At 66.6% G+C, this 27,221-nt stretch overlaps 7 protein-coding genes across 7 annotated transcripts; 3 read left to right on the top strand and 4 right to left on the bottom strand.

Annotated features, from left to right (window-relative positions):
• Nucleotides 1-208: 208 nt before the first annotated feature.
• On the top strand, nucleotides 209-2,264 carry RHOBADRAFT_51807 (uncharacterized protein; the record flags this gene model as incomplete). The annotated part of the gene is made up of 5 exons (XM_018416027.1): nucleotides 209-281; nucleotides 350-379; nucleotides 459-541; nucleotides 613-1,538; nucleotides 1,616-2,264. The coding sequence occupies 5 exons, from the start codon at nucleotides 209-211 to the stop codon at nucleotides 2,262-2,264; spliced, it is 1,761 nt and encodes a 586-aa protein (XP_018272867.1).
• A 315-nt stretch (nucleotides 2,265-2,579) lies between these two features.
• Nucleotides 2,580-8,198, bottom strand: RHOBADRAFT_34262 (uncharacterized protein; the record flags this gene model as incomplete). The annotated part of the gene is made up of 19 exons (XM_018413183.1): nucleotides 2,580-2,855; nucleotides 2,968-3,193; nucleotides 3,264-3,494; nucleotides 3,568-3,811; nucleotides 3,886-4,052; nucleotides 4,135-4,354; nucleotides 4,425-4,661; nucleotides 4,731-4,966; nucleotides 5,065-5,727; nucleotides 5,795-5,913; nucleotides 5,981-6,383; nucleotides 6,447-6,607; nucleotides 6,677-6,756; nucleotides 6,835-7,165; nucleotides 7,240-7,324; nucleotides 7,411-7,560; nucleotides 7,627-7,666; nucleotides 7,751-7,866; nucleotides 7,941-8,198. 19 exons carry the CDS (start codon nucleotides 8,196-8,198, stop codon nucleotides 2,653-2,655), a joined length of 4,170 nt encoding a protein of 1,389 aa, XP_018272868.1. The 3' UTR covers nucleotides 2,580-2,652.
• A 937-nt stretch (nucleotides 8,199-9,135) lies between these two features.
• Nucleotides 9,136-11,196, bottom strand: RHOBADRAFT_64596 (uncharacterized protein). Its single transcript, XM_018418521.1, has 9 exons — nucleotides 11,175-11,196; nucleotides 10,824-10,918; nucleotides 10,621-10,638; nucleotides 10,320-10,466; nucleotides 10,147-10,219; nucleotides 10,008-10,075; nucleotides 9,840-9,939; nucleotides 9,444-9,672; nucleotides 9,136-9,382 (listed from the first exon to the last, which is right to left on the bottom strand). Exons 2-9 carry the CDS (start codon nucleotides 10,878-10,880, stop codon nucleotides 9,286-9,288), a joined length of 789 nt encoding a protein of 262 aa, XP_018272869.1. The 5' UTR covers nucleotides 10,881-10,918; nucleotides 11,175-11,196; the 3' UTR covers nucleotides 9,136-9,285.
• A 329-nt stretch (nucleotides 11,197-11,525) lies between these two features.
• RHOBADRAFT_51810 (uncharacterized protein) lies at nucleotides 11,526-14,749 on the bottom strand (the record flags this gene model as incomplete). Its single annotated transcript, XM_018416028.1, has 12 exons — nucleotides 11,526-11,750; nucleotides 11,841-11,939; nucleotides 12,027-12,231; nucleotides 12,309-12,378; nucleotides 12,447-12,546; nucleotides 12,637-12,945; nucleotides 13,025-13,176; nucleotides 13,240-13,473; nucleotides 13,543-13,615; nucleotides 13,679-14,382; nucleotides 14,444-14,541; nucleotides 14,607-14,749. 12 exons carry the CDS (start codon nucleotides 14,747-14,749, stop codon nucleotides 11,526-11,528), a joined length of 2,412 nt encoding a protein of 803 aa, XP_018272870.1.
• Nucleotides 14,750-15,293: 544 nt separating this feature from the next.
• RHOBADRAFT_6848 (uncharacterized protein) lies at nucleotides 15,294-16,079 on the top strand (the record flags this gene model as incomplete). Its single annotated transcript, XM_018419174.1, has 3 exons — nucleotides 15,294-15,678; nucleotides 15,788-15,843; nucleotides 15,912-16,079. Coding segments are annotated over 3 exons (609 nt in total), but the record flags the coding sequence as incomplete, so codon positions are not given.
• Nucleotides 16,080-17,895: 1,816 nt separating this feature from the next.
• Nucleotides 17,896-18,677, top strand: RHOBADRAFT_8690 (uncharacterized protein; the record flags this gene model as incomplete). Its single annotated transcript, XM_018419225.1, has 3 exons — nucleotides 17,896-18,105; nucleotides 18,174-18,390; nucleotides 18,466-18,677. Coding segments are annotated over 3 exons (639 nt in total), but the record flags the coding sequence as incomplete, so codon positions are not given.
• Nucleotides 18,678-22,807: 4,130 nt separating this feature from the next.
• On the bottom strand, nucleotides 22,808-27,087 carry RHOBADRAFT_51811 (uncharacterized protein; the record flags this gene model as incomplete). The annotated part of the gene is made up of 18 exons (XM_018416029.1): nucleotides 22,808-22,935; nucleotides 23,004-23,104; nucleotides 23,177-23,259; nucleotides 23,331-23,421; nucleotides 23,507-23,637; nucleotides 23,743-23,892; nucleotides 23,960-24,186; nucleotides 24,272-24,500; nucleotides 24,582-24,774; nucleotides 24,843-24,906; nucleotides 24,987-25,044; nucleotides 25,149-25,427; nucleotides 25,529-25,561; nucleotides 25,628-25,819; nucleotides 25,939-26,041; nucleotides 26,165-26,286; nucleotides 26,381-26,595; nucleotides 26,658-27,087. 18 exons carry the CDS (start codon nucleotides 27,085-27,087, stop codon nucleotides 22,808-22,810), a joined length of 2,829 nt encoding a protein of 942 aa, XP_018272873.1.
• Nucleotides 27,088-27,221: the final 134 nt, after the last annotated feature.

Below are 27,221 nucleotides of genomic sequence, written 5' to 3' on the forward strand. Positions count from 1 at the left end.
GGAGGGGTGACGAGGGGAGAGGGGGGAGCGCTCCTGGTGAGAGGACGAGCCATTGTGGGTCGGGGTGTGTCGCTGAGGGCTCATCATGGCCAGGTAAGAGCAGCAGCTGGCCCTAGTCGCGGTGACGAGAGGGACAGGGACGAGAGGGCGGTGCTCCTCCTCCTCCTCTTCCTCCTGTCGCCTGCTCGCTCCCTCGCTACTCGCCGCCATGGAGGACGTGCATTTGCTCAGCACAGCTCCAGGCGGGCCTGACAAACGCACTGTCGCCTACTACTACGACAGTCCGTCCCCCTCCTTCTGCCCCCTCTCGTCCTCGTCCTCATCAGCTCACCCTCCCATGCACCTCCAGACGATGTCGGCGCATACGCCTTCAACCTCGGTGAGCTCTCTCTCCCTCTCTCAGACCGCCCTCCCACAACCCGCCCCGCTCGCATGCTCACCCCTGCTCCCCTCCCCAGTCCACCCGATGAAGCCGCACCGCATCAAGATGGCCCACAACCTCGTCACCAACTACGGCCTCGACAAGCACATGGACGTCCTCGTGCGTCTCCACCCCTCCCTCTCCCTCTCTCTCGCCAACTCGAGCTCACCCCCTCTCTCGACCCTCTGCAGCGACCCGACCGCTGCACCCCTCACGAGATGACGCGCTTCCACACCGACGAGTACATCGACTGCCTCGCCCGCGTCTCGCCAGAAACCTTTGACGACATCACGGGCCACGGTCAGCGCTTCCTCATCGGCGAGGACTGCCCGGCCTTCGAGGGCCTGTTCGAGTTCTGCTCCATCTCGGCCGGCGGGTCCCTCAGCGCCGCACGTCGCCTCATCGACGCCAAAGCCGACATTGCCGTCAACTGGGCCGGCGGCCTCCACCACGCCAAGAAGCGCGAGGCGTCGGGCTTCTGCTACATCAACGACATCGTCCTCGCCATCCTCGAGCTGCTGCGGTACCACTCGCGCGTCCTGTACATCGACATCGACGTCCACCACGGCGACGGCGTCGAGGAGGCCTTTTACACGACCGACCGCGTCATGACGGCCTCGTTCCACAAGTTTGGCGACTTCTTCCCCGGCACAGGCGCCGAGGGCGACAAGGGCAAAGGGCGCGGCAAAGGTTACGCCGTCAACTACCCGCTCAAGGACGGCATCGACGACGACAGCTACCGCAGCGTGTTCCGCCCCGTCCTGCAGCACATCATGGACTGGTACCGCCCGGGCGCCGTCGTCCTCCAGTGCGGCGCCGACTCGCTCGCGAGCGACAAGCTCGGGTCGTTCAACTTGAGCATGTCGGGCCACGCCCAGTGCGTCGCCTTTATGCGCACCTTCAACGTGCCCATGATCATCGTCGGCGGCGGCGGCTACACGATCCGCAACGTGGCCCGCACCTGGGCCTTCGAGACGGGCCTCGCGTGCGGCGTCGAGATGGGCCGCGACTTGCCCTTCAACGAGTACCTCGAGTACTTTGGCCCCGAGTTCAAGCTCGACGTCCCGAGCAACAACATGGACAACGCCAACTCGCGCGAGTACCTCGAAAAGACGACGTGCGTCCGCCTCTCTCTGTCTCCTTTCTCTCGTCGGGCGCGTCCTGACTCGTTCTCCCTTTCCTCGACGACAACAGTGCCTCGATCCTCGAAGGACTGCGCAACCTGCCCTTTGCACCTTCGTCCCAGCTCCAGCCCGTCGGCCTCGACCTCGCCTCGTCGTCGTACGCGCCTCACGCCGACTCGGACTCGGACGCCGACTCGGACCTCGACGTGCGCCTCTCGGCGCGCATCCGCTCGACGGCCCTCGCGGCCCAGTCGGCCCGCACGGGCACGGCCAGCGGCGCCCACCTCGAGGCCGAGTACGACTCGGACGACGAGGACCCGGACTCGCACGCGCGCCGCAAGCGCCGCCTCGCGCAGAGTTACGTCAGCAGCGACGCCAAGCGGCGCACCGACGAGCGTCGAGAGCGCCTCGCCCGCGCGGCGCAGGCCGCCGCCCAGGCCGAGGACGAGTGCGGCGGTGGCGGCGGGGCGAGCGCGGGCGCGGGCATGGACGTCGACGGCGACGAGCGAGGAGGGCTGCCGCTGGCGCCGCCGACGCGGCGCAAGCGCACGTTCTTCCGCGCGTCGAGGAACGACGTCGAGACGCTCTTGCGCGGGCCGGACCCGGGCTTGGGCCGCCTGCGAGGCGACGGCGGCGGCGGCTTGGGCGGGCTCGCGAATGGGTTCGGCCACGGCGTCGCGAGGACGTGGGACGACGGCGCGAGGAGCGTCGTGCTCTAGTCGAGCTCGAGGAGTGCACGAGCAGGGGGCGAGAGGGAGAGGGAGGAGAGGGTCGTCGCCCCGCCAGGGCCTGTTTCGTGTCTGTGCCGCATCGCCTTTGTGTTGTAATCATTCTCGGTTCCTCTCCCTCTCTTTCTCTCGGTGCGTCAGGTGGGAGGACCCAGGACGGCCAACGTCGAGAGCTTGAGAGAGAGAGAGGCTCGAGCGCGACGAGCTTGTCGTGCGGCACAGGCACTCTCGCACAGGGTCTGTCCCGCGCAGCGAGCCTCACGAGATCGACGATTCAACGGCGAGCTCTCGTAGCGAGAGACGATGCAGAGATAAGGATATCGTTGCAGGAAGAAGGAACCATAAGTCGCCCTCGAGCCACCCTCCGTCCTCGTCCCGCTCACTCCCTCCTCGCCGGCGTCCTCGCGCCGCTCCTCGGCGTCTTGCCGCCAAACCTCGGCGTGTTGGCGCCGCTCTTGATGACGCCCGCTTCGGCGGCGAGCGCCCGGAAGATGCCGTCGGGCTTGGCGAGCAGGTTGGCCGGCGAGTCGAACTCGGCCACCTCGCCCGCCGACATGACGAGGATCTTGTCGCAGTCCATGACTGCGAGCACGATGAGGGAGAAGAGGAGAGGAAGGGAGAAGAGGGTCAGGCGAGGTGCTCGAAGAGAGAGAGAGAAGGGCGACTGAGAGGGAGAAAAGGAGGGACGACGCACTCGTGTTGAGCCGGTGCGCGATAACGAAGATGGTGCACGAGGCAAACTCGCGGCGGATGACGGTCTGGATGTCGCGGTCGCTCTCGACGTCGACGGCGGCCGTCGCCTCGTCGAGGACGAGGATCTTGCTGCGCCGAAGAAGCGCGCGACCGAGACAGATGAGTTGCCGCTGGCCGCTCGAAAAGTTGGTGCCGCCCTCGTCGATCTGGGCATCGAGCTTGCCTTCCTGCGAGAGAAGAGAACGTGAGCTCGGCCCGAGATGAACAGAGGAGATAGAGAGAGAGAGGAGGACGCACCATCCTCTCGACGTGCTCCTTGAGCCGGCACTGCTCGAGAGCCGCCCACATCTGGGCGTCGGTCGCCTGGCCCGACGGGTCGAGGTTCTGCCTCAACGTGCCGGCGAACATCTGCGAGTCTTGCGGGATGATGCTGAGGCGCGAGCGCAGGTCGTGCAGGCCGATCTTGCCGACGTCGACGCCGTCGATAGAGATGACGCCGCCCTCGGGCTCGACGATGCGGTACAGGACCTGCGCACACAAAACCGACGTCAGTCTCTGCGAGCGCTCGGGTGCAGGACGAGAGAGAGAAAGGTGGGCGCACCATGGTGAGCGACGACTTGCCCGCGCCCGTCCTCCCGCACACGCCGACCTTCTCGCCTGCCTTGATCTCGAAGTTGACGTCGCGCAGCACGAGGTCGAGGTCCTCGCGGTACCGCGCCTTGACGTGGTCGAAGCGGATGACGCCCTGCTGCGGCCAGTCGGGCGACAGCTTGTTGGCGGGGACCTCGAGCGGCGCTTCGGGCTCGAGCTGGGTGTACTCCTGGACGCGCTCGACCGACACGATGCTGCGTGAGAGTACCTGTGTCAATGGGGCGCGAGAGGGCGCGAGAGAAAGACGGAAAAGAGGCAGAGGACGCACTTGGTCTCGACCTCGGTGGCGCTCCTCACGATCCAGTTGAGCGTCTGCGTCGTCGACAGGGCATAGCTGAGCATGAGGCCGACGAGTCCGGCGTTGACGGTGTTGTAGCGGACGAGGGTGGCGACCGCAAGAATGGCCGTCGAGAAGATGAGGACGGCGCCGAGGAACTGCGGGTCCGAGAATGAGCTCGATCGCCCTTGTTGACGACGCCTCGGTCGCACAGAATGAGAGGAGAGAGATGGTGCGCACCTCGAGACGAACGGCGAGCCACCTGTTGCAGTTGAGCGACGGGAAGAGCGCGTTCTGGTTGCGGTCGACGTACGCCTCGTTCTCGGCCGTGAAGCGCGCGTTCTGGCGGTAGGCGCGGATGGTCGACACGCCAGAGAGCGTCTCCTGGAACGACGCAAAGATCGGGCTCTTGGTCGTGGCGTCGAGCCGCTTGAGCTCGCGCGAGGTGGAGAGGTAGTAGCTGCAGGCGGGCGACCAGGTCAGTCTCTCGCCTCGACGGACGCCTGGGCGATAAGGGAGACGAAACGCACGTCTGGATGCGCTTGTAGACGAAGAGAATCGGCACGAGGATGAGGAGGAAGGCTGGCGCCGAGCTCGAGATAACCACGATCATGCCGACCACGCCGGCGAGCGTGCGCGCAAAGCCGCCAAAGGTGCGGGCGAGGACCTCGTCGATGACGTAGACGTCGCGACTGAAGCGGTTGAGGATGGTCCCGATCGGCGTCGTCTCGAAGAAGCGCATCGGCGAGCGGACGACGGCGTTGAACCTGCGCGCGAGCGAGAAGGATGAGCCCCTGCATGCTCGGGCTTCGAGGGAGGAGGAACGAGAGACGCACATGCTGTCGTGCATGAGCTTGGCGGACCGGATGACGCAGAGCGAGTACAGGAGGACGCCGTTGAGGAAGAAGACGAGCGACGCCGCGCAGCCGAGGGCGGCGTAGACCGACAGGTAGTACTTGACGTGCTCGTTGTCGCCCGTTTCCGAGTTGCGCTGCGACCAGTTCTTGAGCCAGACGTTCGTGCCGATCTGAAGGAGCTGCTGCGAGACGATCGTGAAGATGTACAGGAAGACCTGCGAGCGGCGGCGGCGACGGCGAGGGGCAGGGTCAGTGAGTGCTCGGGAAGGTGCACGACGAGGTAGAAGCAGAGAGAGAGAGGCGCGGGACGCACGCCGATGTAGCCGTTGGCCTTGATGTAGTCCTTGTAGACGCTCCACTTGACCGAGCCCTGCTCGCGGTTCTCCTTGGGTCGACTGCTGCGCTTGAGTTGCCGGAGCGTGTCGCGCTTCTGCTCGTCGGCCGGGATGGGCTGGGCGCGGTGAGTGAGCGCTCGGCTCTCGGCAATCTTGAGCTTGACGGCGAGGTCCTCGGCGTCGAGCTTGGCCTCGTCCTGCTTGGGCTCCTCGGCCTTCTCGTCGGCCGCGTCGCCGACGACGACGGGCGTGTCGCCGACGGCCGTGTCGCCCTCCGAGTCGGACCCGCCCTCCTCGCTCGACTTGCCGAACTCGATGAGGAGGCGCGACAGCTCGGTGTCGCCCTGCATGGCGTCCTCGTACGTCGAGCGCTCGAGGACGACGCCCTTGCGCAGGAACAGGAGCTGGTCGGCTTGCGAGCAGAACGGGATGGCGTTCGTGCAGAGCAGGCGCGCCTTGTCCTTGAGAAGGCCCTCGGGCCCGATCACGCGGTTGAACAGGTGGGCGGCGACGTGCGCGTCGACGGCGCTCAACGGGTCGTCGAGGAGGTAGATGTCGGCGCGAGCGTAGACGGCGCGAGCGAGTGCCACCCTCGCCTTTTGCCCACCGCTGAGGCTGATGCCCTTCTCGCCGACCTCGGTCTGTGGAACGAGAAGAGGTCAGTGAGCGAGCTCCGAGAGAGAGAGAGGGAAGGACAGCTGGACGCACCGCGTCGCCTTGCGGCAAGAGCTTGAGGTCCTCCTTGAGCGCGCACGCCTCGAGGACGAGGTCGTAGAACTCGGGCTCGTACCGGAAGCCGAACGTGATGTTGCTGCGGACCGTGCCACCTGCGGACGCTCGTCGCCGTCAGTACGAGACGCAAAGAGGGAGAGGAGGAGGAGAGAGAGGACGCACCCATGATCCAGGGTTGCTGCGCCGTGTAGGCGACCGTTCCTCGCACCGTGACCTGGCCGTCGACCTTGTTCATCTCGCCGAGGATGGCGCTCAGGAGCGAGCTCTTGCCGTCGCCGACGCGCCCGACGACCGCGATGAGCTCACCCTTCTTGACGCTGACGCTGATGTCCTGGAGGTGGTTGAGCGGCGGCGGCGTCGAGGCGGGCGCGTCGGGTGCCGGGAGCGGCGTCCACGTAAAGTCGCCCTGCACGACCGAGAGGAGCTCGTCGCCGTCCTGGAGCTCACGCGACGGGAGCGAGACGGTGACGGCGTCGGCCTGGATCTCCTTCGCGACGAGGAAGTCGGTGATGCGGTCGATCGAGACGTACGCCTCGACGAGCGACGAGAAGACGACGGGAAGGACCTGCTCGACGTGCCCGAGTCAGGACGCGAGTCGCCCATGGCGAAGAAGGAGAGCGGGACGCACGGCAAGAGGGAACCCGAGCAGCTGAAAAAGCGTGATTGACGGGAACACGATCTCGCTCGTGAGCGGCTTGCCCGAGATGGTCGAGAACAGGGCAAAGGTCGTAAAGGCGACGGCGAACGGCGTGAAGGACCACAGGAAGTTGGACGAGGCCGACAGGTAACCTGCGCGAGAGGGCGAGGGTGAGTCAGTGCCTCCAAGTTGGGGTCGAGGAGAGCGAGCGCTCGACGCACCCATCTTCTTGAGCATACGCAACTCCTTGTTGTTGCGAACGTCGAACAGGCGCTGCGCGAACGAGTCCTCCCAGGCGTACCTGCGCAGGAGGAGGGAGCAGTGTCAGTAAACCGCTCGGGTTGACGAGAGAGGGGAAGGAGAGAACGCGAGGACGCACAGCTTGATCGAGCGAATGTTGTTGAGGATCTCGCTCATGATGGACGTGCGCGCGTCCTTGTTCTTCATCTGCTGGCGCTGCAGCTTGGTCTGGTACCGGGCGATGGCGGCCGTGAGCGGCATGCTGGCGATCATGACGGCGACGCCGACGAGCATGGTGAAGCCGAGGAGGCTGTACAGCGAGATGAAGGCGAGCGTGATCTGGTAGACGCCCGACCAGGCGATTTGGCCGTACGTGCACAAGTCCTGGAGGCGGGTCGCGTCGGTCGACTGGAGGTTGACGATGTCGCCCGTCAGACGTCCACCGCGCTCGGCCGGAGCGAGAACGAGAGCTGAGGGCGCAGGGCGAGAGGGAATGTCAGTGCCGGTAGGAGGGACGGACGGGCTCGAGTGAGAGGGGACGCACCCTTCTTGTAGATGAGCGAGATGAGGCCGGTGCGCACGCGCATGCCCGTCTCGAACACGCGCGAGAAGTAGCAGTGCAGGAGGAGCTGTACGGGCAAAAGTTGGTCAGGCGCTCGTCGTTGTCGACCTTCTCAAGCTCGACGTTGCGCGAGACAGAGACGAGGGGACGCACCGTCTGCGTGATGGCGCACAGGAACATGCCCAGGGCCAAGGCGTAGCCGTGGAAGGCCGGCTCGCCCGTCGGGCTGTTGTACGAGCCGACGAACTGGAGGAGGCGCTTGAGGAGCCACGGCTGGAGGAAGGCCAAGGTGTCTTGCCCGAGCTGCACACGCACGAGCGTCAGTGCCCAACTAAGTAGAGAAGAGAGGGAGAGGATGACGAGGCGCACCTTGAAGACGGCCGCGAGGAAAAAAGGGCCGCCGAACGCGCTCACGAGCGCGCCGGCAAGGTTGGGCCGCTTCTCCTTGACGCCCTGCTGCTTGTCCTTGCCATCGGCCGGCGCGACCGCGTACGAAGCTTCTTGGCCTGGGAGCGCCGACGGCGAGCCCGCCTTGTGCGCGAGCTGGTCACGGCGCGACTGCCACGCCTTCTCGAGTCGGTCGCCGAGGGCGCGAGCGGTGTCGTCGGGCTGCAGGTGCGGCAGCGGGTCAGGCTCGGTTTACGATGGCGACGAGAACGAGGAGAAGGAGAGACGAGACACACCGGCAGAGCCCACAGGTCCTCCTCGGTGAGGAACTTGCGGTAGCCCGTCTTCATCATGGGCGTCATCCAGCTGAACGTGAGGCGCTGAAAGATGTTGGCGCGCAGCCTCGGGCACTCGGGCTCGATGTACTCGTCGTCGCCGTTCTTGCCCGTCGCCGTCTCGTCGTCCGGGTAGGCGTGCCGGCGCTCCTCCTCGGCCTCGCCGAGCCGGATCTTGCCCTCGTTCTTGACGAACGGCACAAAGTCGCGCCAGCTCATGCCCTCCCAGCCTCGCGGACCGAGGAGCTCGAGACCGAAGAAGATGGCGAGGAAGGAAAGGCGAAGAACGAGGAAGATGAAGTGGACGAGCGGGCGACCGGTGAGGTGACGAGGCGCGACGGGGGCGATCAGGTAGGACCGCAGCTCGACGGTCGAGACGGCCTGCGACAGGAGGGACCAGAAGAGGAGTGCCGTCGAGCCGGCAGGGAGGAGAGGGTGCGACACGAGGGCGACAAAGTGCGAGAAGACCTGCGGGAGGGGGAGGCTCAGGTGAATTCGTGCGGCGCGGGTTGAGCGGCGAAACTGCGACGCACATGTGCGCCGAGGACGAGGAGGCTGAAAGGAAAGCTCGGGTCGAGGAAGACGCGCAGGCCCGAGTGCCCCTCGTGGTGCGCGTCGAGTGCCGTGGTGACGACCGAGCCGATCTGGAGCGCCGTGAGCGCATAGAGGAGGCCCTGCAGGAGTGCGAGAACAAGTCAGTGCTGCCGTCCCGCAACCGCCCTACACCGCGCTCGATCTCGAAAGCTGTCATCGCTGCGAGGAGCGAGGAGGGGGAGAGGGGACGCACCGATTTGACCTTGTGCGCAGCCTCGCCCTGAGCGGGCACTCGTTGCCGCTCCCCATCTCTGTACCGCCTCCACAGACCGGGGAACTCGAAGCCGCCGACGAGGGCGAAGACGGCGGGCGGGACGGCAGCGAGGACGGTGCTTTGGAAGCACTTCTGCACGTCCCACGACTCGCGGTCGAGGGGGAAGCCCGAACACAGCGGGTTGTACCAGTAGCGCTCGTGCGCTAGCGCGTCCATCGCAGTCGAGAGCGAGGACGGGTGGGGCGAACAGCGACGAGCCGCTCGGCTCCTCGAGTGGAGGCGGCCGAGTCTGATGGTACTTTCCGGCTCTCGCGCTCTCGCTTTCTGCTGCGTTCGAGACACTGGAGAGTGGGCACAAAGACTGAGAAGATTGCAGGGAGGCAAGGGGAGAAAGGCAAAGTCGGGAGAGGCGGGCGACGGGGAGAGGGGAACTCGACGACGGCGACGACGACGGCGGCGGCGGCGACGCAGGAGCTGCGCCTAGCGCGTTGAGCGCGCTCAGGCTGCCTCCTCGCCGGTAGGCGCAGGGGCGCTCGGCTCCTCGGCCTTGACGTCCTCCTTCGGCTCCTCCGACAAGTCCGAGGTCCAGAGGGTCCTGTGGGCGACTAGGGAGGGTTAGGACGGGCTCGGTCGACAGCGACAGGCGGTAAACTCAGAAGTTGTCCCTAAGCAGCTGCATTATCAGCGTCGAATCCTTGTAGGACTCCTCGCTCAGGGTGTCGAGCTCGGCGATGGCGTCGTCAAAGGCGGTCTTGGCGAGCGAGCACGCCTTGTCGGGCGAGTTGAGGATCTCGTAGTAGAAGACCGAGAAGTTGAGCGCGAGCCCGAGGCGGATCGGGTGCGTCGGGGCGAGCTCCTGCGACGCGATCTGCGACGCCGACTTGTCTGGAGGTGGGCGAGGGTCGAGGAGGGGCGCGTCGACGGCGGCGACAAGGGCGAGGGCGGGATTTGGGGCACAGACGACAACGACACGTAAGGTAAGAGGAGGAGAGGATGCAGGAGAGAGTCAGTGAACCGCCCAACGCGAAAGAAAGAGAGAGAGGGGGACGCACAGGCCTCGAGGGACGCGTCGGCGTTCTTCGAGCGAACGTCGCCAGTCGCAAACTCGGCGAGGTAGCGGTGGTAGTCGCCCTTCATCTTGTGGTAGAAGACCTGTGCGCAGGGAGGCATAGGTGAGCTCGGCGCACGGGCAGAAAGAGGATGAGGGCGAGGGGGCGCACCTTGGACTCGCCCGACTCGGCCGACGGGATGAGGTGCTTCTCGAGAACGCTGAGGATGTCCTCGCAGACTGCAGGCAGAGAGGACGGGTGAGCGGCGGGCACAGGAGAGCGCCCGGAAGGAGAGAGGGGGTGGACGCGCTGTCGGCGAGCTCCTTCTCGATCTTCTCGCGGTAGGCCTTGATCGCCGAGACCTGGGTGCTGTTGCCCTTGGCCTTGAGGGACGGAAGGGGAGGGGCGAAAGGCAGGGTCAGGACCGCGCCGCACAACCCACCACCTCGCGCTCCCACGAGAGAGAAAATGGCCGGGACGCACCTCCTCCTTGCCCTCGATGGACGAGACAATCCTCCACGAAGCACGGCGAGCGCCAATGACGTTCTTGTACGCGACCGAGAGGAGGTTGCGCTCCTCAATCGAGAGCTCCGAGTTGAGCGACGCGATGCTCTTCATCTGGCTGACCATCTGGGTGCGCGCAACCAAACACGTCGTCAGCGAGTGGGTCAGGATGCCGCTCGACGACCTGGCAGACCGCCACGACGGTCGAGGAACACGCGAGGCGTGAGGACGGCGGGGGTTTGATACGGGGAAAGGGGAAGGAGCGGGACTCGTGGCGCACCTCGTCGTAGCGCTCGGCCTGCAGGGTGTGAGCAGTGTCAGTACAGTCTCTGGGCCGCGGGAGCCGCCCCTCGCCAGCCTCGTGCGCCGCCGCAAAGTCGCCAAGCGCGACGAGGCCCCGCCGTTGCCGCCCTGAACAACGGCCGCGTCGTCTCTCTCGCCCAGGGCACCGGCTGAGGGGACAGAAAAGGCGGTGTGGCGCACCTGCTCAGAGAGTTTTGCCATATAGATGGCCTCGGCGCGGTCCTGCTCGGCAGACATGGTGGCTGGTGGTGTACGGGGGAAGGTGGGTGAGGCGGCTGCGAGGCGGTGACGACGGAAGGAGGGCGCGTTCGCGGCGGCGAGATGGTGTTGTTGGTGGGGCACGAGGGTGCAGGAGCGAGTCGCACGCGTCCAGGGTGGGTGGCGCGCGGGCGAGGACGACGAGTCGAGGGAGGGAGGGGGAGCGTGCCGTCACGATGTCGACAAGGGGCCGTGGAGGGCGTGGAGAGGGAGGAGAGGAGGGAGCAAGGTCAGTGCGAGGCCCCTGGAGCAGGTTGGACAGGCTGGACGCACGGTGCGAGGTGGTGGGCTGCGAGAGGGGAGGGGGCGAGTTGCGACGACGAGGCGCCGAGAGCAAGGTCGGGACGACGCTGCATGCGCCTCACCTTTCCACCCGCGCGAGCCTCTCCTCTTGCTAGCCCAGATCGCTTGCGTACTGCAGGGCTTCGACCTCGAGCCTCTCTTGTAGGCGAAGAAGCGACAAGCTGCCGCGAGAAAGTCCAAGACAAAACACGCCGCAGCACTTCCTCGAGCGAGCGAGAGCGCTCTCGAACGAAAGGACCGTCGCAGTCTCGGGGTCACCATCGAGTTGCACAGCGTCGACACGGTGGCGACGGCGACGCCCGCGACGCCCGCCGACCGCGCTCACAGGAGCGCCTCCTTGAGGTCCCTCACCCGCTCCCGCACGTCCAGCTCCGGGTCGCGCTCGAGGACGCGCAGCTTGGCGTCGAGGCCCATCGCGCGCAGCTTGTCGACAATCTCGTGCGGTCGACGGGCGGCGTGAGGCGAGAAGGCGGTCGGGCGGGCGCGGTAGGCGAGGTTGTGCAGGACCCAGAGGGCGGCGACGCGGAGCGAGATGAGGCGCGAGTCCTGTGTCGGCGTGAGGGGCTCGATCAGTGCGGTACACAGACGCAAACTGGAAGAGGTGGGGAAGAAGGAGAGAAGAGAGGAGGGACGCACGAGGTAGCTGAATACGTAGCGGAGGAGGGTCGTCCTCGAGGCGATGGCCAGCTGCGCCGACTCGCTCGCCGTCGCGATGTTGTTGAGGCAGAAGAGTGCCTGCGCAGACCGTACATCTCGGTCAGTCACTCTGCCACTCGTCCGGGCCGCAGGAGAGCCGCGAGAAGGTGGACCGGCCGCACGCACCTGCTCGACCAAGTTCTCGCCGCCCTTGCGCCCGCCCGCCGCGACGCCGACCGCGATCCGGTCCTGCAGGAGGCCGAGGAGACGCTCCTCGCCCATCTCGTGCGCGCCGAGCCCGGTGATGGCCTCGTTGTTGGTCACGCAGGTGATGTTGCGCAGGATCGAGAGCGCCGGCTCGACGACCGAGGCGTCGGGCGAGGCGATGAGCCTGCGAGCCAGAGGATCACACAAGGGCGTCGGTACGTGCGCACCAGGAAGGGGGAGAGGAAGAGAGCGAGGACGTACGTCGCGAGGTGGTCCCAGGTCAGGTCGACGAGGACGGCGCGCTTGAACTCGGCCGTGCTCTGGTACGTCGCTGCTCGATAGGGCGACGAGTCAGTCGCAGTTTTAGCGAAAGATACGAGGAGAGACGAGCCGACGCACCGTTCTTGAGGGCCCACATGGCGTTGAGCTGCAGCGCCGGGTTGGTCGACTTGACGACGAGCTGGCACATGCGGGCGATGCAGCCGGCGTCGACGAGAACCTGTAGAGGCACAACGATCAGCTCACTGCCTCGACTCGAGCGTCGAGGTCGAGCTGGAAGGGGAGGGAGGGCAGGAAAAGGTGGACGCACAGGCCGCATCGGCGAAAAGTCGAGGAGCAGGTTGGCGACCGCCGCCGCCGCCGTGATCTTGACCATTTCGTTCTCGTCCTCCCTCAGGAGCCGCACGAGCTGCTCCTCGGCGTGCGCCTCGACGAGGTCGGTGCGCAGGACGTTGACCGAGCGCGAGAGGGCGCGGACGCAGTGGCACGCGGCGGCGCGCACACCGACCGACGGGTAGGACAGGCCGAACAGGATATGGACGAGGAGACGTTGATCGAGAACGAGACGCCGATGAGGCTCGGACAGGGCGGCCACGGTGGCGATGCTAAGGAGGATGCCCTGCATGCGGCGGGCTCGTCAGTTCGCGCTGCATGCGAGGCCGGGGCAGAAGTCCTGAAAGAGGGTATCGACGGCTCACCTCGCGTAGTCGAGCGTCTTCCTCGACGAGAGCAGGCGTCGGGTACGGGTGCTCGAGGATCGCTGGGCGCTTGAGCGCCTCGTTGAAGATCTGGAAGCAGCGAGCGGCCACAGCGCGCTTCTGCAGGGCGAGGTCGTCGGCGACGAGATAAGCTGCAGGTCCAAACGGTCAGGCGCTCGTTGTGCGGCAGGGTGAGAGGAACAGGAGGGACGCACCAAAGGCGAAAGCGGCCTGGGAGCGCAGGGTCGGCTCCTTCTCGATGAGGCCGAGCAGCGCGGTCGCCAAAGTCGAACCGAACTCGGCCGGGAGGAGCGATGACCGCGGATGGACCGTCTTGGCGATGATCGAGCAGACCGTGGCGGCGGCGAGGCGGATCGTCGGGCTCGGCGACTGGACGAGCGGCGCCAACGGGTGCAAGCGGCTCTGCAGGCTGTCGCCGTCGGCGTAGTCTGTGGGTGGGCCATGTCAGTGACGAGGAACGGCGGCAAGAGTATGGGCTCGAGCGAAAGTCGACGCACTGATGAAGAAAACGACCAAGGTCGGGACGTCGCGGATGAGGACGGCGAGCGCCCTCAGAGCGCTCTCGCGGACCTGCAGCAGGAGAACGATGAGTCAGTCGCCGTTCCAGTCGACAGACAGTCGAGTGGGGCGCACCTTGTCGCTGCCCTTCTCGATCAACGACCGGAGCGCCTCGAGCACAGCCGTCCCGCGCTCGTCGTTCGCGACCGCCGCTCGCTGGCTCGGCCACCGCACCGTGCCCGCGATGAAGGAGCACACGAGCTCGGCGATGCGAAACACGTGTCGGTCCTCCTGCGCGCTCCAAACGAGGAGGCTGAGGACCGCGTCGAGCGTCGCCGAGCGAGCGCCTTTGCCGCTCGAGCCGGACGACGCCGAGGACGAGCCAGCGAGCGGCGCCTCGTCCCCGCTCGCGGGCTCGTAGACGTCGCACAGGACGCGAGCTGCTGCCGCCTGGAGCTGCTGCACGTCGAGCCGGGCGCGTCCGCCCGACGCGTCGACCTGCATCGAGTCCGTCTCCTTGCCCTTGCCCTTGCCGCACGGGCGAGGGCCCTGCGGCTGCTTGTCCTCGCCCGGCGAGTAGGCCCACAGGTTCTCGGCGTCGCGGCGCTCGGCTGCGTCGATCGAGGCGCCCATGACCTCCGTGCCCCACTCGCGAGGCCCGACGACGCGCACGAGGTCGGAGAAGAGCGACTTGAGCGCGCGCAGGTGCGCCTCGACGACCTTTTGCTGTGCGGGTGATGGTGACGAGGCTGGGACAAGGGCGAGGATGTGCGGGAGCGAGAGCGAGACGGCGTGGTGGGCGTCGACGGAGAAGAGGGTCGCGACGGCGTCGAGGGTCGCTGCGGGGCAGGTATAGTGTTAGCTCGGGGTCCGCTTGACCTCAAGGGAGCTCTGACGCACGGATAGACAATGCGGCGAGGACGTTGGCGGCTTCTGCGCTGACCGCGAGACACCCCTCGAAGTCGGGACCGGCTCGAGGCTGGAGGAGGGCGACGAGGCTGCAAGGGCGGCCGGTCAGTGGGCTCGCACTCGCTCTCTTGACGCAGAGAAAGGGTGTGCGCACCTGTTTGCGATGCCAGAGCTGAGGACAGCCTGCTTTGCCGCCCGAGTGCCGACGACACGGCGCTTGAGGCGAGCGAGCTGGGCGAGTTGCTCGACTGGCGGGGCATCGAGAGAGATGGACAGGGGAGCTTGTGGCACGGTCATGCGAGCAGGGCGAGTGTGCTGGCGGTGAGGAGGAGGAGGAGGTTGAGGCGAAGTGGGGGTCGCACTCTCGTCGTCCTCCACCTCTCACCAGCGCGCTGCGCTCGAGCTGCGCCAGAGCGCTTGGCAGAAGAGTCGCCGAGCTATGCGCGCTCGCTCGCACGCCTGCTTGCCGGCCTGCGCTCTCGTGGCTTCCGCGCTCTCCTCCTCGCTCTCCAGCCATAGCCCGCCGCTCGCTCCCGAGCGAGAGCGGCGCTCGAAGTGCTGCCCGGCTGCCGAGGTGCTTCTCGACCGACGCAAACGCCCCGTGCCGGACGCCGGAGAGTCCGCGGGACGGTCGGCGGACGACGCCGCGCGGACCGGGCGACTCTCGCCTCTCGCTGCCAGCTGCAGCTGTTGCGCCGCCGCCGCCATGCTCAGCGAGCTTTCGCGGCACATGTCGACGCTCGACTGCCGACGCGCAGCGCGCTCGCCGCCACGCCGTCCTCGACCGCCCGCTCGACCCTCGCTCGTCGCCTTCCTCCTCCCGCTCGCCACCACCCTCGCCCTCCTCGCCGGGCCATGCGCAGCCCACATGGAGCTGAGCTCGCCGCTGGCCATCTACTCCAAGTCGGACCCGCAAACGGCCGAGGCCAACAAGGACTACTCGATGACGAGCCCGCTCGAGAAGGACGGCTCGAATTGGCCGGCCAAAGGTCGCGCGACCAAGGACATTGTCGACGCCATCGAGCCTGTCGCGACGCTCGTCGCAGGCGACGACTTTTCGTGGGACCTCGCAGGGACGGCCACGCACAATGGCGGCAGCTGTCAGGTCGGCGTCAGCTACGACTACATGGCCACCCAGGTCGTCATCGCGTCGTGGATCGGCGACTGCCCGCTCAAGAAGCCGTACACGTTCAAGGTGCCCGAGAAACTGCCAGGATGCTCCAAGTGTGCGTCCTCTCCCGCTCTCTGCGTACACGAGCGCGCCGCCGCGGTCTTGCTCGCACGGGCCTGTTCGTTCCTTTTGCCCACGAGCTTACCCTTCCGCCCCTCGTACAGGTCTCTTCTTCTGGTCATGGTTCAACCGCACGGGCAATCGCGAGATGTACCAGAACGTGCGCCCCTGTTCCCTGCCCCTTCTTCCCCTCCGACGAGTGCGCTCACTCCCTTCCCTCGCGCGCAGGCGGCTGTCGTCTCGATCAGCGGCACCTCGACCTCGTTCACGGGCCCGCAGGCGTTCCGCATGAACACGTTCGGCGACGGCGTGTGCTCGTTGATCGCCGAGGAGCCCGTCGTCTTTCCCGCACCGGGCGACCAGGTCATCTACGGGTCCGGGTTCGACGCCAGCTCGGCCTCGAACGCGCCCGACTGCCCCGACTGGGACAACGACAAGCAGATGACGGTCACTGGGTCGGGAGACGGGCCAAGCGATGTGCGTCTCCCTTTCTCTCGCATCGTCCTCCTCGACCGACACGTGGCTAACCTCGCTTTCCGATTCTCGCGCAGGCAAAACCTTCCGGCGGCGCAGCTGCTGGCTCCGCCGGCGCATCAAGCTCTGAGCTCTCGTCCTCGGGCTCGGCGGCAGCAGGCGCGACGGGCGGCAAGTCGGACGCGGCGGGCGACGCCAAGTCGACGTCGTCCGGCGGCACGGGCTCGGCCGGCGCTACTGGCGCCGGCAGTACCACGTCGGGAGCGGCAGGTGCAGCTCAAACCGGCGGCGGCGCCTCGACAGGCGGCGCAGGCGTCGAAGGCGGAGCCGGCTCGACGGGCTCGAGCGGCGTCGGGTCTGGCTCGTCGTCGTCGTCGTCGAGCAGCGGGTCGGGCGACACGTCCTCGTCGCCGAACGACAAGGAGTTCCTGCTCTTTGCGGGCGGCGCGGTCGCACTCGTCGTCGTCGCAGGCGTCGTGATCTTTCTCGCTCACCGGAACCTGTCGACGGCGTCGGCAAGCGCGAGTCGAAGGCGCTCGCGCGGTGTCCACCGGCGCGTCTCGAGCAGCGACAGCTCGGGCTCGTCGTCTGACGACCACCGGCGCAGACGTGGCAGGAGGAGCTGGCGAGGAAGGAGGAGGTACCGCGACGAGGAGAAGGACTCGTCGAGTTCGGACGACTGAGCGAGACGTAGACACTGGCAGATGCATCGCTACCTTTCTATCGCACGCCGCGAGAGCTCGAGAGCTTGCGAGAGGATGAACCAAGTCGACACGGCTCATCGCGCTGCGGACTTGAGAAATCCGGGGTCGAGGCTCGCGACGAGGAGAGGAGGGGAGCTTCTCCCTCACCACGCCCCTCACGTCGCTCGACCACCACCAGCGAGTGAGCAGTGGCTACTACGAGCCCGCACAGAGCCGCGCCCACCCCGACTGCGCTGTCCTCGCGCCGCTTGACGTCCCTCAACATCGCCTCGCCGTCCACCTTCTCGCCCTCGCCGTCCTCCCCACGACAAGCCGGGCAAAGGGCCAGAGCAGCACCACTGCCAACATGTTCACCTCCTCGCGACCCTCGACCTCGTCCCTCTCATCCAGCAAGCCCCGTCCTCGCGCCAACACCCTCACCTCGCCCGCTGCTCCCCCGCCCACCTCAGCAGGCCCGTCAACAAGCCTCAGCCCGAGCCTGTCGCGCTCGTACCGCCAGCCGATCGGTACCGGGTCGCTCCGTCGCCAGCAGCAGCAGCTCGGTGTGAGCCACGGCCGCAGCCGCTCCCTGGGCGATGTCGGCTTCGCGTCGAGCGCGAGCGCAACTTCCAGTGGCGGTAGGCGGCGCGCCGTCTTCTGCGACGTCGTTGTCGATGACCTGGAGCTCGGCGAAGACGGCGAGGTGGTCTATCCTGTCGGTGCGTCTGGCGACCCTCCTCCCTCTCTGCCCGCCTCAAGCCCGAAACTGACACCTTGTCCTCGTGACCACAGGTCCAGCAGGCGCCTTCCTCAATACGCTCGGCACTTTCGTGCACGCAAGACGGTCCGACACGGCCGACCGCCGACCATCGCGCCCGGCAACGCCCGCCAAGTCCGGCAAGATCGACCACGACCGCGTCCGACAGAGCCTGCACGAGCTGTGGGCGACCGAGGAGTCGTACCTGCGCAAGATCTCGAGCCTGCAGAGGGTGAGCGTCCGGCACTGAAAGCCCGTTTGCGGTCGAGCCCCTGCCTGACCCTACCTTCCGCCCTCGCAGGACTACGCCGCACCCTTGCGCGAGTTCGCCAAGAGCCGCTCGACCGCCATCGTGCCGCTGTTCGAGGCCAACCACTTGTTCGTCAACATCGACGAGCTCGTCCCGCTCGCTGCCGCATTCGAGGCCGACCTGCGAGACGTCGTCGGGCGGTCACAGCGCGACAAGGCGAGCTTGCCGACCGGGTTCGGCGCGATTGTGCTGCACCACGTGCGTCCCCCTCTCTCGTTCTTCTTTTTTGTGCGGTCAAGTACTGACTGAGCGACCCCGTCTCGCAGATCGAGCGCATGCAGAACCCGTACAAGATCTGGCTGTCCAACGTCCGGGCGGTCGAGATGATCCGCAGCGAGCTCGACCGGTCCAACTCGTCGTTCCGCGAGTTCATCGAGCGCACCCAGATCGTCAGCCGCGAGATGGCGCAGACGAGCGGCGGGTTCAAGGAGTTCCTCGCCGAGCCGCATCAGCGCATCGCTCGGTACCGCCTCATGCTCGACCGTGCGTCCTCTTCCTCGCCCTTCCCGCCGCGTCTACTCGCGATAGAGGACTCACTCGTCTCTCTCCTCCTCGCAGCCATCGTCGCGTCGCTGCCGCAGGAGGACCCGAACGTCGACCCGCTCCGGGCCGCCATCGACCTCCTGGGCACCGTCTGCTCGATGGAGGTCGACGACGCGACCAAGCGCGCCGCCGTCTTCTGGGCTCTTGGCGAGGCCGTCGATGGTCTGCCGGGCGCCCTCGTCGGGTTCGACCGCCACTTTGTCGCCGCCATCGACGTCGACGAGGTGTTCGAGGTGTCGGACCCGCGCACGACGACCGAGACGCTGCGCTGCACCCTGTGGCTCTTCTCGGATCGCCTCCTCATCACCAAGCGTCCGAGAGGGAGCCGCACGGGCAAGGCGCAGGCCGGGCTCGACGACCTCGACCGCCTCGTCCAGCTGTACGAGACGTCGCACCTGAGCTCGTCCGAGGCGAGCCTTCTCGGGTCGCCCAAGCGCCTGCGCAAGGGCGTCCTCGCCTACCGCGGTCTGCTCAACCTCGCCGAGGTCGTCGCCGTCGACCTCGGCTCGAGCGGCTCGGGCGGCTCGAGCGAGGCCATCCACGAGCTCGGCCTGCTCCTCGACGACCCGCCCGTCGACCAGACGTCGCGGTGGAACGGTCGACCCTCACGGCGGTACGTCGTCGCCGAGACGTACGCGAGCGAGCAGCGCGGGCGGGAGAAGGAGCGGTTCCTCGCCAGCTTCGGCGACGCGGTCCTGCAGCAGAAGCTCAAGGACGGGGCGAGGGCGGGGTACAAGGGTCGGCTGAGCGCGAGCGAGACGGACGCGAGCGAGGTGTACTGGGCGCTGTGGGATACGAGGGCGTACGAGGGATTGCGAGGGAACCAGAAGGTGCGTCCCGCTCGTCCTTACGTCCTCCCTCTCCTCCCGCTCGGGGCCTTACCTTTCTTTCCCACGCAGGGCAAGATCGCGATGCATCTCGTCGAGGACCGGCGAGCGCCATCGCTGTCGGCGCCCGGGCTGCGGCCCAACGTCTTGGTCCGCGTTACGCCGCTCCACGGCTCGAGCACGTGCTCCTTCGAGGTCAAGAGCAAGGACGCCGTCAGCGGCACCGCCGAGAACATCGCCATGAACCGCATCCCTCCCGCCATCGTCGAGCTCGGTGCGTCCCTCTTTAGCCTCTCCTGCACCACCGCCCCGACTGAATCGTCTACACCTGCAGGCACGAGTTACGGCCTCTTCTCGTTCCCTACTCTGCGCCCCATCTCGGACCTCAGCCGCAGTCGCCCTCGCTCGGCCCTCCTCAGCGTCGTCGACCTCTTCACGAGCGGCGGCGGCCTCAAGCGGGGCAACTCGACGACCAGTCGCGGCTCAAGCTCGGCGACGACGACGGTCGACACGCCGCGCTTCTCGACGCCAACCTCGCCTCAGACGTCGCTCTCGCAGTCGCACCGGCGTCCGCTCAGCAAGAAGTCGGCCCCCAACCTGTACGCGTCGCAGTCGGCAACACGTTCGACCGACTCGGTCGCCACGCTGCTGCGGCAGAGCGACTCAGGCCCGTACGACGGCCTCGCCGAGCTCGGCAGCGCACCGCCCGTTGAACGTGAGCCTGTACCGCCTCTTACTCTATCTCCGAAGCGCGACCTGACGTGCCTCGCCCACAGCTCTTTCCACTCGGTCCCGCAACCGCCCTCGCCGATCCATGTCCCTTCCCCCGCCCATATCCGCCGAGCACGTCGAGCCGACACCGACCACGACCGCTGCATCAAGTGCGCCCGCCGAGGCGCTCGAGGACGCCCCCGAGGACGACGCGCCGATGGACGCCATCTTCGACTCGCCGAGGCGTCCCCTCCTCGACCTCGAGGCGCCCGACACGTCGCCCATGACGTATCGCGTACCCGAGCGCAGCTCGTCTCGTCGCCGCATGATCGGTCCTCGCGACATGCGGTCGCCGGTCGCGCTCCGCAACCTCGACGGCTCGTCGCCGGCCCACCTCCCGTTCGCTCGCGAGCGCTCGCCAACGCCGCTCCGGCAACCGCACGTGTCGGACCAGTCGACGGCGACGTACCGCTCCTCGCCGTCGTATTCCGAGACCGACGACGTCAGCTTCGAGTCGCAGGCCAGCTCGACCAGCGCCGCCTCGAAGCGCCCTCGGCCGCTCGTCGAGGCGTCACCTCGCCCTACGCCCGCCAAGAAGGTCGCCTCCCTCGCCGGGTCGAGCGCAGGGCCTCGTGCGCCGCCGCCGCTGCAGCCCGACCTGTTCGGCAGCGCCCGCAAGTCGTCGGGTGGCTCGCTCCTCCAGCAGCGCCTCGTGTCGTCGTCCTCGAGCGTCCTCAACCGGACCCGTCCGACCAGTCGACGCGTCGCGAGCGGCGCATCAACGGTGCGCGGCCCGGCAACGCCACCTCGCGACGTCGACTCGCCCGACGTGTTCTCGTCGCCCGCACCGCCAACCGCGGCAAGCCTGCTCGAGGATGCAGCAATGGCAGATGTGCGTCCCCTCTCGCTCGTCACTCTGTCACTGTTCCGCAGAAATTGATCATCGTCGTCGCGCAGCTCGACCAGCAGCCGTTCCACCGCCTTCGCAAGCACGTCGACGACATGCGCCTCAAGCTCGCTCGCGAGGTCGCCGCCGACAAGGAGAACGACCACTTTGTTTCGCCCACGGCCTTGACGCGCTCGCCGCAGACCCGCAACGTCTTTGTACGTCCTCCTCGCCGTCTCCTCCTCCACCCATTACCCACCCTGACCTCCTCTTGCGCTCGCAGGGCAAGACGATCTTCGGCTCCGAGTCCGCCTTCTCGTCGCCGCAGACCCGCCTCTCGAGCGCCACCAAGAGCTTCACGCCCGTCTCGGAAACTCGACCTCGCGCTCGTCACCTCGACAAGCACGTCCTCGCCGAGTGGACCCGCAAGCTCGCCGAGCTCGTCGACGATGCCGAGGCCGCCGCTGCAACTGCCGCCTCGAAGCCTCGCTCGCCGCTCGACGGCGGCGGGAACGCCCTCGAGGTCGCCATGCTCGAGCAAGAGCGCGATCTGCTCGCCGCCGAGCTCGTCGAGAGCAGGGACGAGGTCAAAAAGGTCCGCCTCGCCTTTCTCCTGCATCTCCTTCTTCGTGCTTCGCCGGCACCCACCTGATACCTTGCCTACGCAGATGCACGACGAGGTCAACGCGTCCAAGCTGGCGCTCGAGGCCAAGGCGACCCTCGAGTCGGCGCTCGCGTCGGCTCACACCGAGATCGCCAACCTGCGTCAAGCCTACGGCGACATCTGCGGCGAGGCTAACACGCTTCTCGAGGTGCGTCCTCATCGGTCTAGCATTCCTCGACGTCGGTCCTGACCCCCTTGCCCGCCTCCAGGACTTCAATCTGGCGCTCGAGGAGGGTGCGTCCCTCTCTTTTCCCCTCTCTCTCTCGCCCTGCGAGCGACGTACTCACGGTCTGCCTTCCACAAATTGCAGTCACCCTCGCTGCACAAGCCGAGCCGACCGCGACGGGCGAGTACGTCGACCTCACCAACCAGGTCCGAGCGTCCAAGTCGGCCCAGTTCCGCGCCGAGCACGACCTGCGCGCGTACCGCCGATCCGTCCAGGCCGACCTCGAGGGCAAGATGCGCGTCGAGGAGGAGAACGCGCAGCTGCGCGAGCTGTGCAGGCGGCACGGGCTCCTCGCCTAGAATGCGCGCGCTGGATCGTCGTCGCCTCGTCGTCTGTCTCGTCCTCGGTCTTCTCTCTTGTCTTTTGTAGCATCACTCGCTCTGCACCTATCTGTCCCTCTTGCGCTTCCATAGAGAGCAGCGAGAGCAGCCTCGAGAGCTCTCTGAGGAGGAGGAGCGGCCCGACGCCGCTCGGAACAGGTCCTTCGCTCAACGGTCAGGCTACCGAGTCGACGACAGGGCTCGTCTACGCGAGTCGGCAAAAGAGAAGAGCGCGGCGGCAGTGACTGGCAAAAAGCGATCCTCGAAGGAATGGCATCATAGCAAGAGATTGGCGAACGAGACTAAGCTCGACGCACGGTTGTGGATTTTAGTTTGCAATAAGCAATAGGAAGCGTCTCGGTTGTTAACCTCACTGACTACCTCGCGTGCCCGTGCACAAAGATGACTCGGCCGAGAAGAGCCACAGAGGCGGTTCGACAAAGGAAAGGTCAACTTTGTAAACGCACGCCACACGCACTTGTTTCGCCTTCTGCTCGCTCTCCTCGCCGCTGTCGCTCGACTTATGCCAGCTTGCATTGCCCAGCATCTCGAGCTGAGTGTGCTGCGCACGTGGCTGCTTTCTCGAGCCGAAAGGACGTCGTGGCGGCCCGGCAGTCGCGAAGAAAGCACTTCTCGCACCTCTCGCTCGCTCGCGCTCGCTCATGAAACGTCTCGAAGGACCCAAGTTACAGGCACAACAACGAGGAGGATCTACAACGAGAGCTAGGCAAGAAAATCGGACAGGCGCTTCGTGACACGGACGGCATTCGAGAAGCCCTCGTGGAAGCGGTAGTGGGCTTGGCGGACGCGCTTGGGCTGCGGCGGGGCGAGAGAGGTACCGTCGGCATGCACTGCGAGAGTGTCGAGTAAGTCTCGGTGCGGCGAGAGGGAGGAAAAGAGAGAGGGCGGCTTGACGCACCGGTATTCTCGAAGACGGCGGCGCTCGCGAGGATGGCGCGCCCGAAGAAGTCGACGGCCTGCTTGGTCGACCCAGGCGCCACAGCAGCCTTTGCGGGATCCCTGTATGCGAGAGCGAGATCGAGAGTCAGGGACCGTGGCGGGCGAGGGGACAGGAGAGAGGGCGAGACGGACGCTTTGTAGGCGTCGAGGATCTCGGTCGCGCTCTTGGTGCCCGCCTTGCTGCCGTCGCCGCGACGCAGGAGCTCCTGGTCGATCTGTGAAGGCGCGCAGGGTCAAGCGAGAACGAGGGGAAGGCGCATGAGGGAGAGAGAGGGCTCGAGCGCACCTCGCGGTTGATCATTTGGCGCACGGCGAAACGGCCAGGCGCGATGTCGGTCGGCCGCTTGCCCTCGTAGTGCACAAACACGTCGATGGGCCTGCTCGAGATAAGGAGGAAGGAAAGGAGGGAAGAGGTCAGGATGGGCGGCAACGATGGCGCTCGAGAAACCGCGAGGGACGTACGGGTCGAGCTTGAACGAGAGCTGGCCGTCCTCGCTCTTGTCCATGACGAACGCGAGCTTGGTCGTGATCATCGTGTTGACGAGGCGCAACAGGCGGGCGCGCTCGTCGTTCTTGACGACCTGGCTGTTGACCTAGGAGGGGGACAAGGGGGGTGAGTCTCGGCTCGACGAGAGCTTGACGCGCCGGCTGCGAGACAGGCGGGACGAGAGAATGGAAGAAGAGGAAGCCGGACGCACAGGCTTGAGGTCGGGCGCGACGATGCGATTGAGGAGCGGAAGGAGCTCGGCGACGACGTTGGTCCCCGTGAAGAGCGTCTTGAGGTGGTGCGGCATGTTCTGCGTGAACGCCTCGGCGACCTCCTGGTGCGCAGTACGTTGCAGGTACATCTGGAATTGACAGGAGAGTCAGAGTCAGGAAGGGAGAGAGAGAAAGGACGGAAGGACGAGGACGCACCTCGTAGTCGGTCTTGGGCAGCTCGACGTGCTTGGGCGTCTGGCTGCTGAACAGCGGGTACCACGCGACGAACGAGAAGGGCACGTAGGCGAGCAGCTCGTACTCGCGCTCGGCGCGCAGCCGGCTGTCGATGCGGTCGTACAGGTGGATCCAGTCGAGCGCGTCGCTGATGCGCGGGAACGCCTCGTTGTTGACGCCAGTCGCCGACAGGTAGTTCTCGAAGCAGCCTGCGGGACGATAGAAGGCTTAGTGAGCGGCTACGACCGACTGGGCGAGGATGGACCGGTCGAGGAGGAGGAAGAGAGGACGGACCCTGGGCGATCTTCTCGTACTCGCCGCTCGTCTGGACGTCGGTGACGATGCGCGTCATGTAGCGCTCGTCCGAGCCGATGCCGGAGCCGGCCTGCAGTCCACGCTTGCGCTGCGGCTTCTTGAAGAGCCGGTCGAGGACCTGGCTCGCCGACGTGCCCGTGTCCTTCTTGCCGAGCGACGAGTTGCGGATGGCGGCCTCGTCGACGACCGAGCCGTTGCGCTTGATGAACTGTGGACGAGCAGGAAGAGGACGAGGCCGTCAGGGACCGGACGCCGAGGGAGAGGGGGATGACGAGAAGGGCAGACGCGCCTGCAGAGTGTTGAGGCAGCTGCGCAAGTCGCCCTCGGCCGTGTCGACGAGTAACGATAGGTGCTTGCTCTCGGTCGAGAGCTCCTCCGAGTCGCAGATAGTGCGCAGGCGCTTGGTGAGCATGGCCGTTGTCGGCGGCGAGAAGCGGAAGATCTTGGCGAGAGGCCGCAGAGGACGCAAAGTCGGCGCGTAGCTGCAGTACGAAAGGTCAGGGCTAAGGCAGGGCGGCCGAGTCACAGGAAAAGGGGACGAGGGACGCACAGGTCGTTGCAGATGCAGATGATCGGTCGAAGCAGCGGGCGCTGATGCTTGCTCTTGCCCTTCTCTGCGGGTCGACGGTACCGGCCGTGAGTCAGTACCTTATGGCCGGTCGAGGGGAAGAGTCGGGGAACGGCGAGGACGCACTCGAGCGCTTGAGAGAGCTGCCATCGGTGACGAGCTTGACGAGCATCTTGACGAAGCTCTGCGCGACGAGGAGAGCGTCAGTCCCCGGCTACACGACGAGCGCTCGCCTGACGAGGCGCCAGGGAGGAAGGCGAGGAGAGAGGCAGAGGGCAGAGGACGCACCGAGTCTCCTCCCGCCGCCGCGCCGTCGACCTCGTCGATGATGACGCACGTCGGCCTCGTCCTGCCATCCTCCCTCTCCCTCTCGCGCCCCTTGCCCTTGCCCTCGGGCACGCCCACAGTGAGCGCCTGCGAGTCGAGCGCGTTGCGGATGCGGTGCTCGACGATGCCGCCCGTGCGCTCGTCCGACGCGTTAATCTCGAGGACCTGGTACCCAGCTTGGCGGTGAAACCTTAAAAGCTTTAAAAGCCTTATATCTGGAGGGCCCGAGAGGAGGAGGACCTGTGAGGGGAGGGAGGCCGAGAGAGAGAGGGAGGAGGGAAAGGCGAGTCAGTTTCGGCGGGAAGACAGGGAGCGCGTCGACAAGGTGGACGACGCGGTACCTTCTCTTGAGGACGACCATAAGGATCGGGTGCCTACGCGTCGAGAGAGACGAGTCAGTACGTGGGAGAGAGGGCGCGAGCAGGACCGTCTCGACGCACGGCCTCCTCGAACCCCTCGCCGCCGCCGCCGGCTGCCCCAGCACCGCCGCCGAACCCGCCCTTCTCGCCCTCCCTCGCGCGCTTGTTGCGCCGGTCGCGCTTGAGCTCGGCGGCGGCGTTCGCCTTGCTCGTGCCCTTGAAGACGCACAGGTCCCACTCCTTGAGCCAGAGCAGGGCGGTGCGGTGGACGCGCTGTAAGAGCGAGGAAAAGAGTCAATGTCGAGACTTGCGCGACGGCGGCCTAAAGGCTCGAGGCGTGGAGGTCGCGAAGCGAAGAAGGGGGAGGAGGAAGAGGGAAGGTCTGAGCGCACCTCGTCACCGAGCAAGTCGACGAAACGCTTGGGCCGGTACCGATCGGTCCACAGCTCGGTCTCGACGACTGCTGCTGCACGAGTGTTGATGATCGGGTTGGCCCTGCGGGAAGAGTCAAGATGGCGAGGGTCAGTGCGCGCTCTCGAGCTTTGCGACCCGAGAGCCTGCGGCAGGACGGGCGCATCGTCGCGAGGTCGACAGGAAGAGAGAGAGAGCAGGACGTACGCGTCGGCTTGCTGCTGCTTCTTGGCGATGACGGCATCCTGCTCGATGCTGCGCAGGATGTCGACGTAGGGCTCGGCGAGCATGCTGGCCGCGAGCTGCTCGAGGGCCGCCGACTCCTGCTTCTGCGCACACGTAGGACCGAGGACGCAGGGTGTAAGCGTGTGCCACTCGTGCGGCAGAGCGTTCGCGAGGTAGGGAGAGCGAGAGGGGGCGCACCTGGGTCGCGCCCGTCGCCTGCCAGCTCTCGAGCTTCTTGCGCCGCTTGAACACGATCTTCTTGCCGTCGAGCGTCGTCGCCTGGACGGGTGCCGCCTCGATGTAGCCCGGCGGGACGGTCGACAGGTTGAGGGCCGAGACGGAGCCGAACCGCGAGGTGTAGTCGTGCAGGTGCGTGGCGGCGTTGGCGAGCGCTGCTGGCCGGGGTGCTTGTGCTGCTCGTTCGTCGTCGTCAGTCATGAACCGACAAGAGACTGAGAGGGAACAGGGGACGCACGTCGGCTCGAGAAGTCGTCGCCCACGCCGCCGTCCTCGCCAAACGCGCCGAAGTCTTCGTCCTCCTCGAGGAGCATGCGGCTCTTGCCCTTGCGGTCGCCGACAGGTGCGGTTGACGTGGTGGTGGAGGACGACCGGACGCCGGTAGCGCCCTTGGCGAGCGAGATGGCGCCCGCGTCGCGGCTGGCCTCGCGCTCCTGGGCCTCGATTTCGCGCAGGACGTCCATGTCGACGTCCTCGCCCTCGTCGTCCAGCAGATGGGCTGCGCGCTCTGCAGCGTCGGCCTCGGCGGCGGCTTCGAGTGCGGCCCAGTCGTCGTCGTCGTTGTCGTCGGGCGGAGGAGGAGCCGAGGCGAAGGCGGAGCGCTTGGAGCCCGGCGGCGGGGGGCGGTGGAAGGGTGGCGGGCGGTTGAGCTCGGCTAGAGCGGCCATGGTGGCTTTGGCGTAGCTGACGAGCGAGAGTGTCGGAGGAGAGCGAGCGCGTTGGCGCGTCGAAGACGCGCCGACTTGTGGCGAGCAGCACAGCGCACCGTACAGCTCGCTTGGTGGACATTCGTGTGGTTTGA

The sequence above is a fragment of the Rhodotorula graminis genome (genome assembly GCF_001329695.1).
Source record: "Rhodotorula graminis WP1 unplaced genomic scaffold RHOBAscaffold_3, whole genome shotgun sequence".
NCBI lineage: Eukaryota > Fungi > Basidiomycota > Microbotryomycetes > Sporidiobolales > Sporidiobolaceae > Rhodotorula > Rhodotorula graminis.

What these genes read in the sequence shown, in the direction of transcription:
- RHOBADRAFT_64596 (XM_018418521.1), bottom strand. Translation starts at nt 10,880, where the DNA reads ATGTCTGCCGAGCAGGACCGCGCCGAGGCCATCTATATGGCAAAACTC. An exon ending in CCATCGAGGGCAAGGAGGAG is followed by an intron (nt 10,220 to 10,319) that starts GTGCGTCCCGGC and finishes CCGTCCCTCAAG; the next exon opens with GCCAAGGGCAACAGCACCCA. An exon ending in CGACGCGTCCCTCGAGGCCT is followed by an intron (nt 9,673 to 9,839) that starts GTGCGTCCCCCT and finishes GCCCACCTCCAG; the next exon opens with ACAAGTCGGCGTCGCAGATC.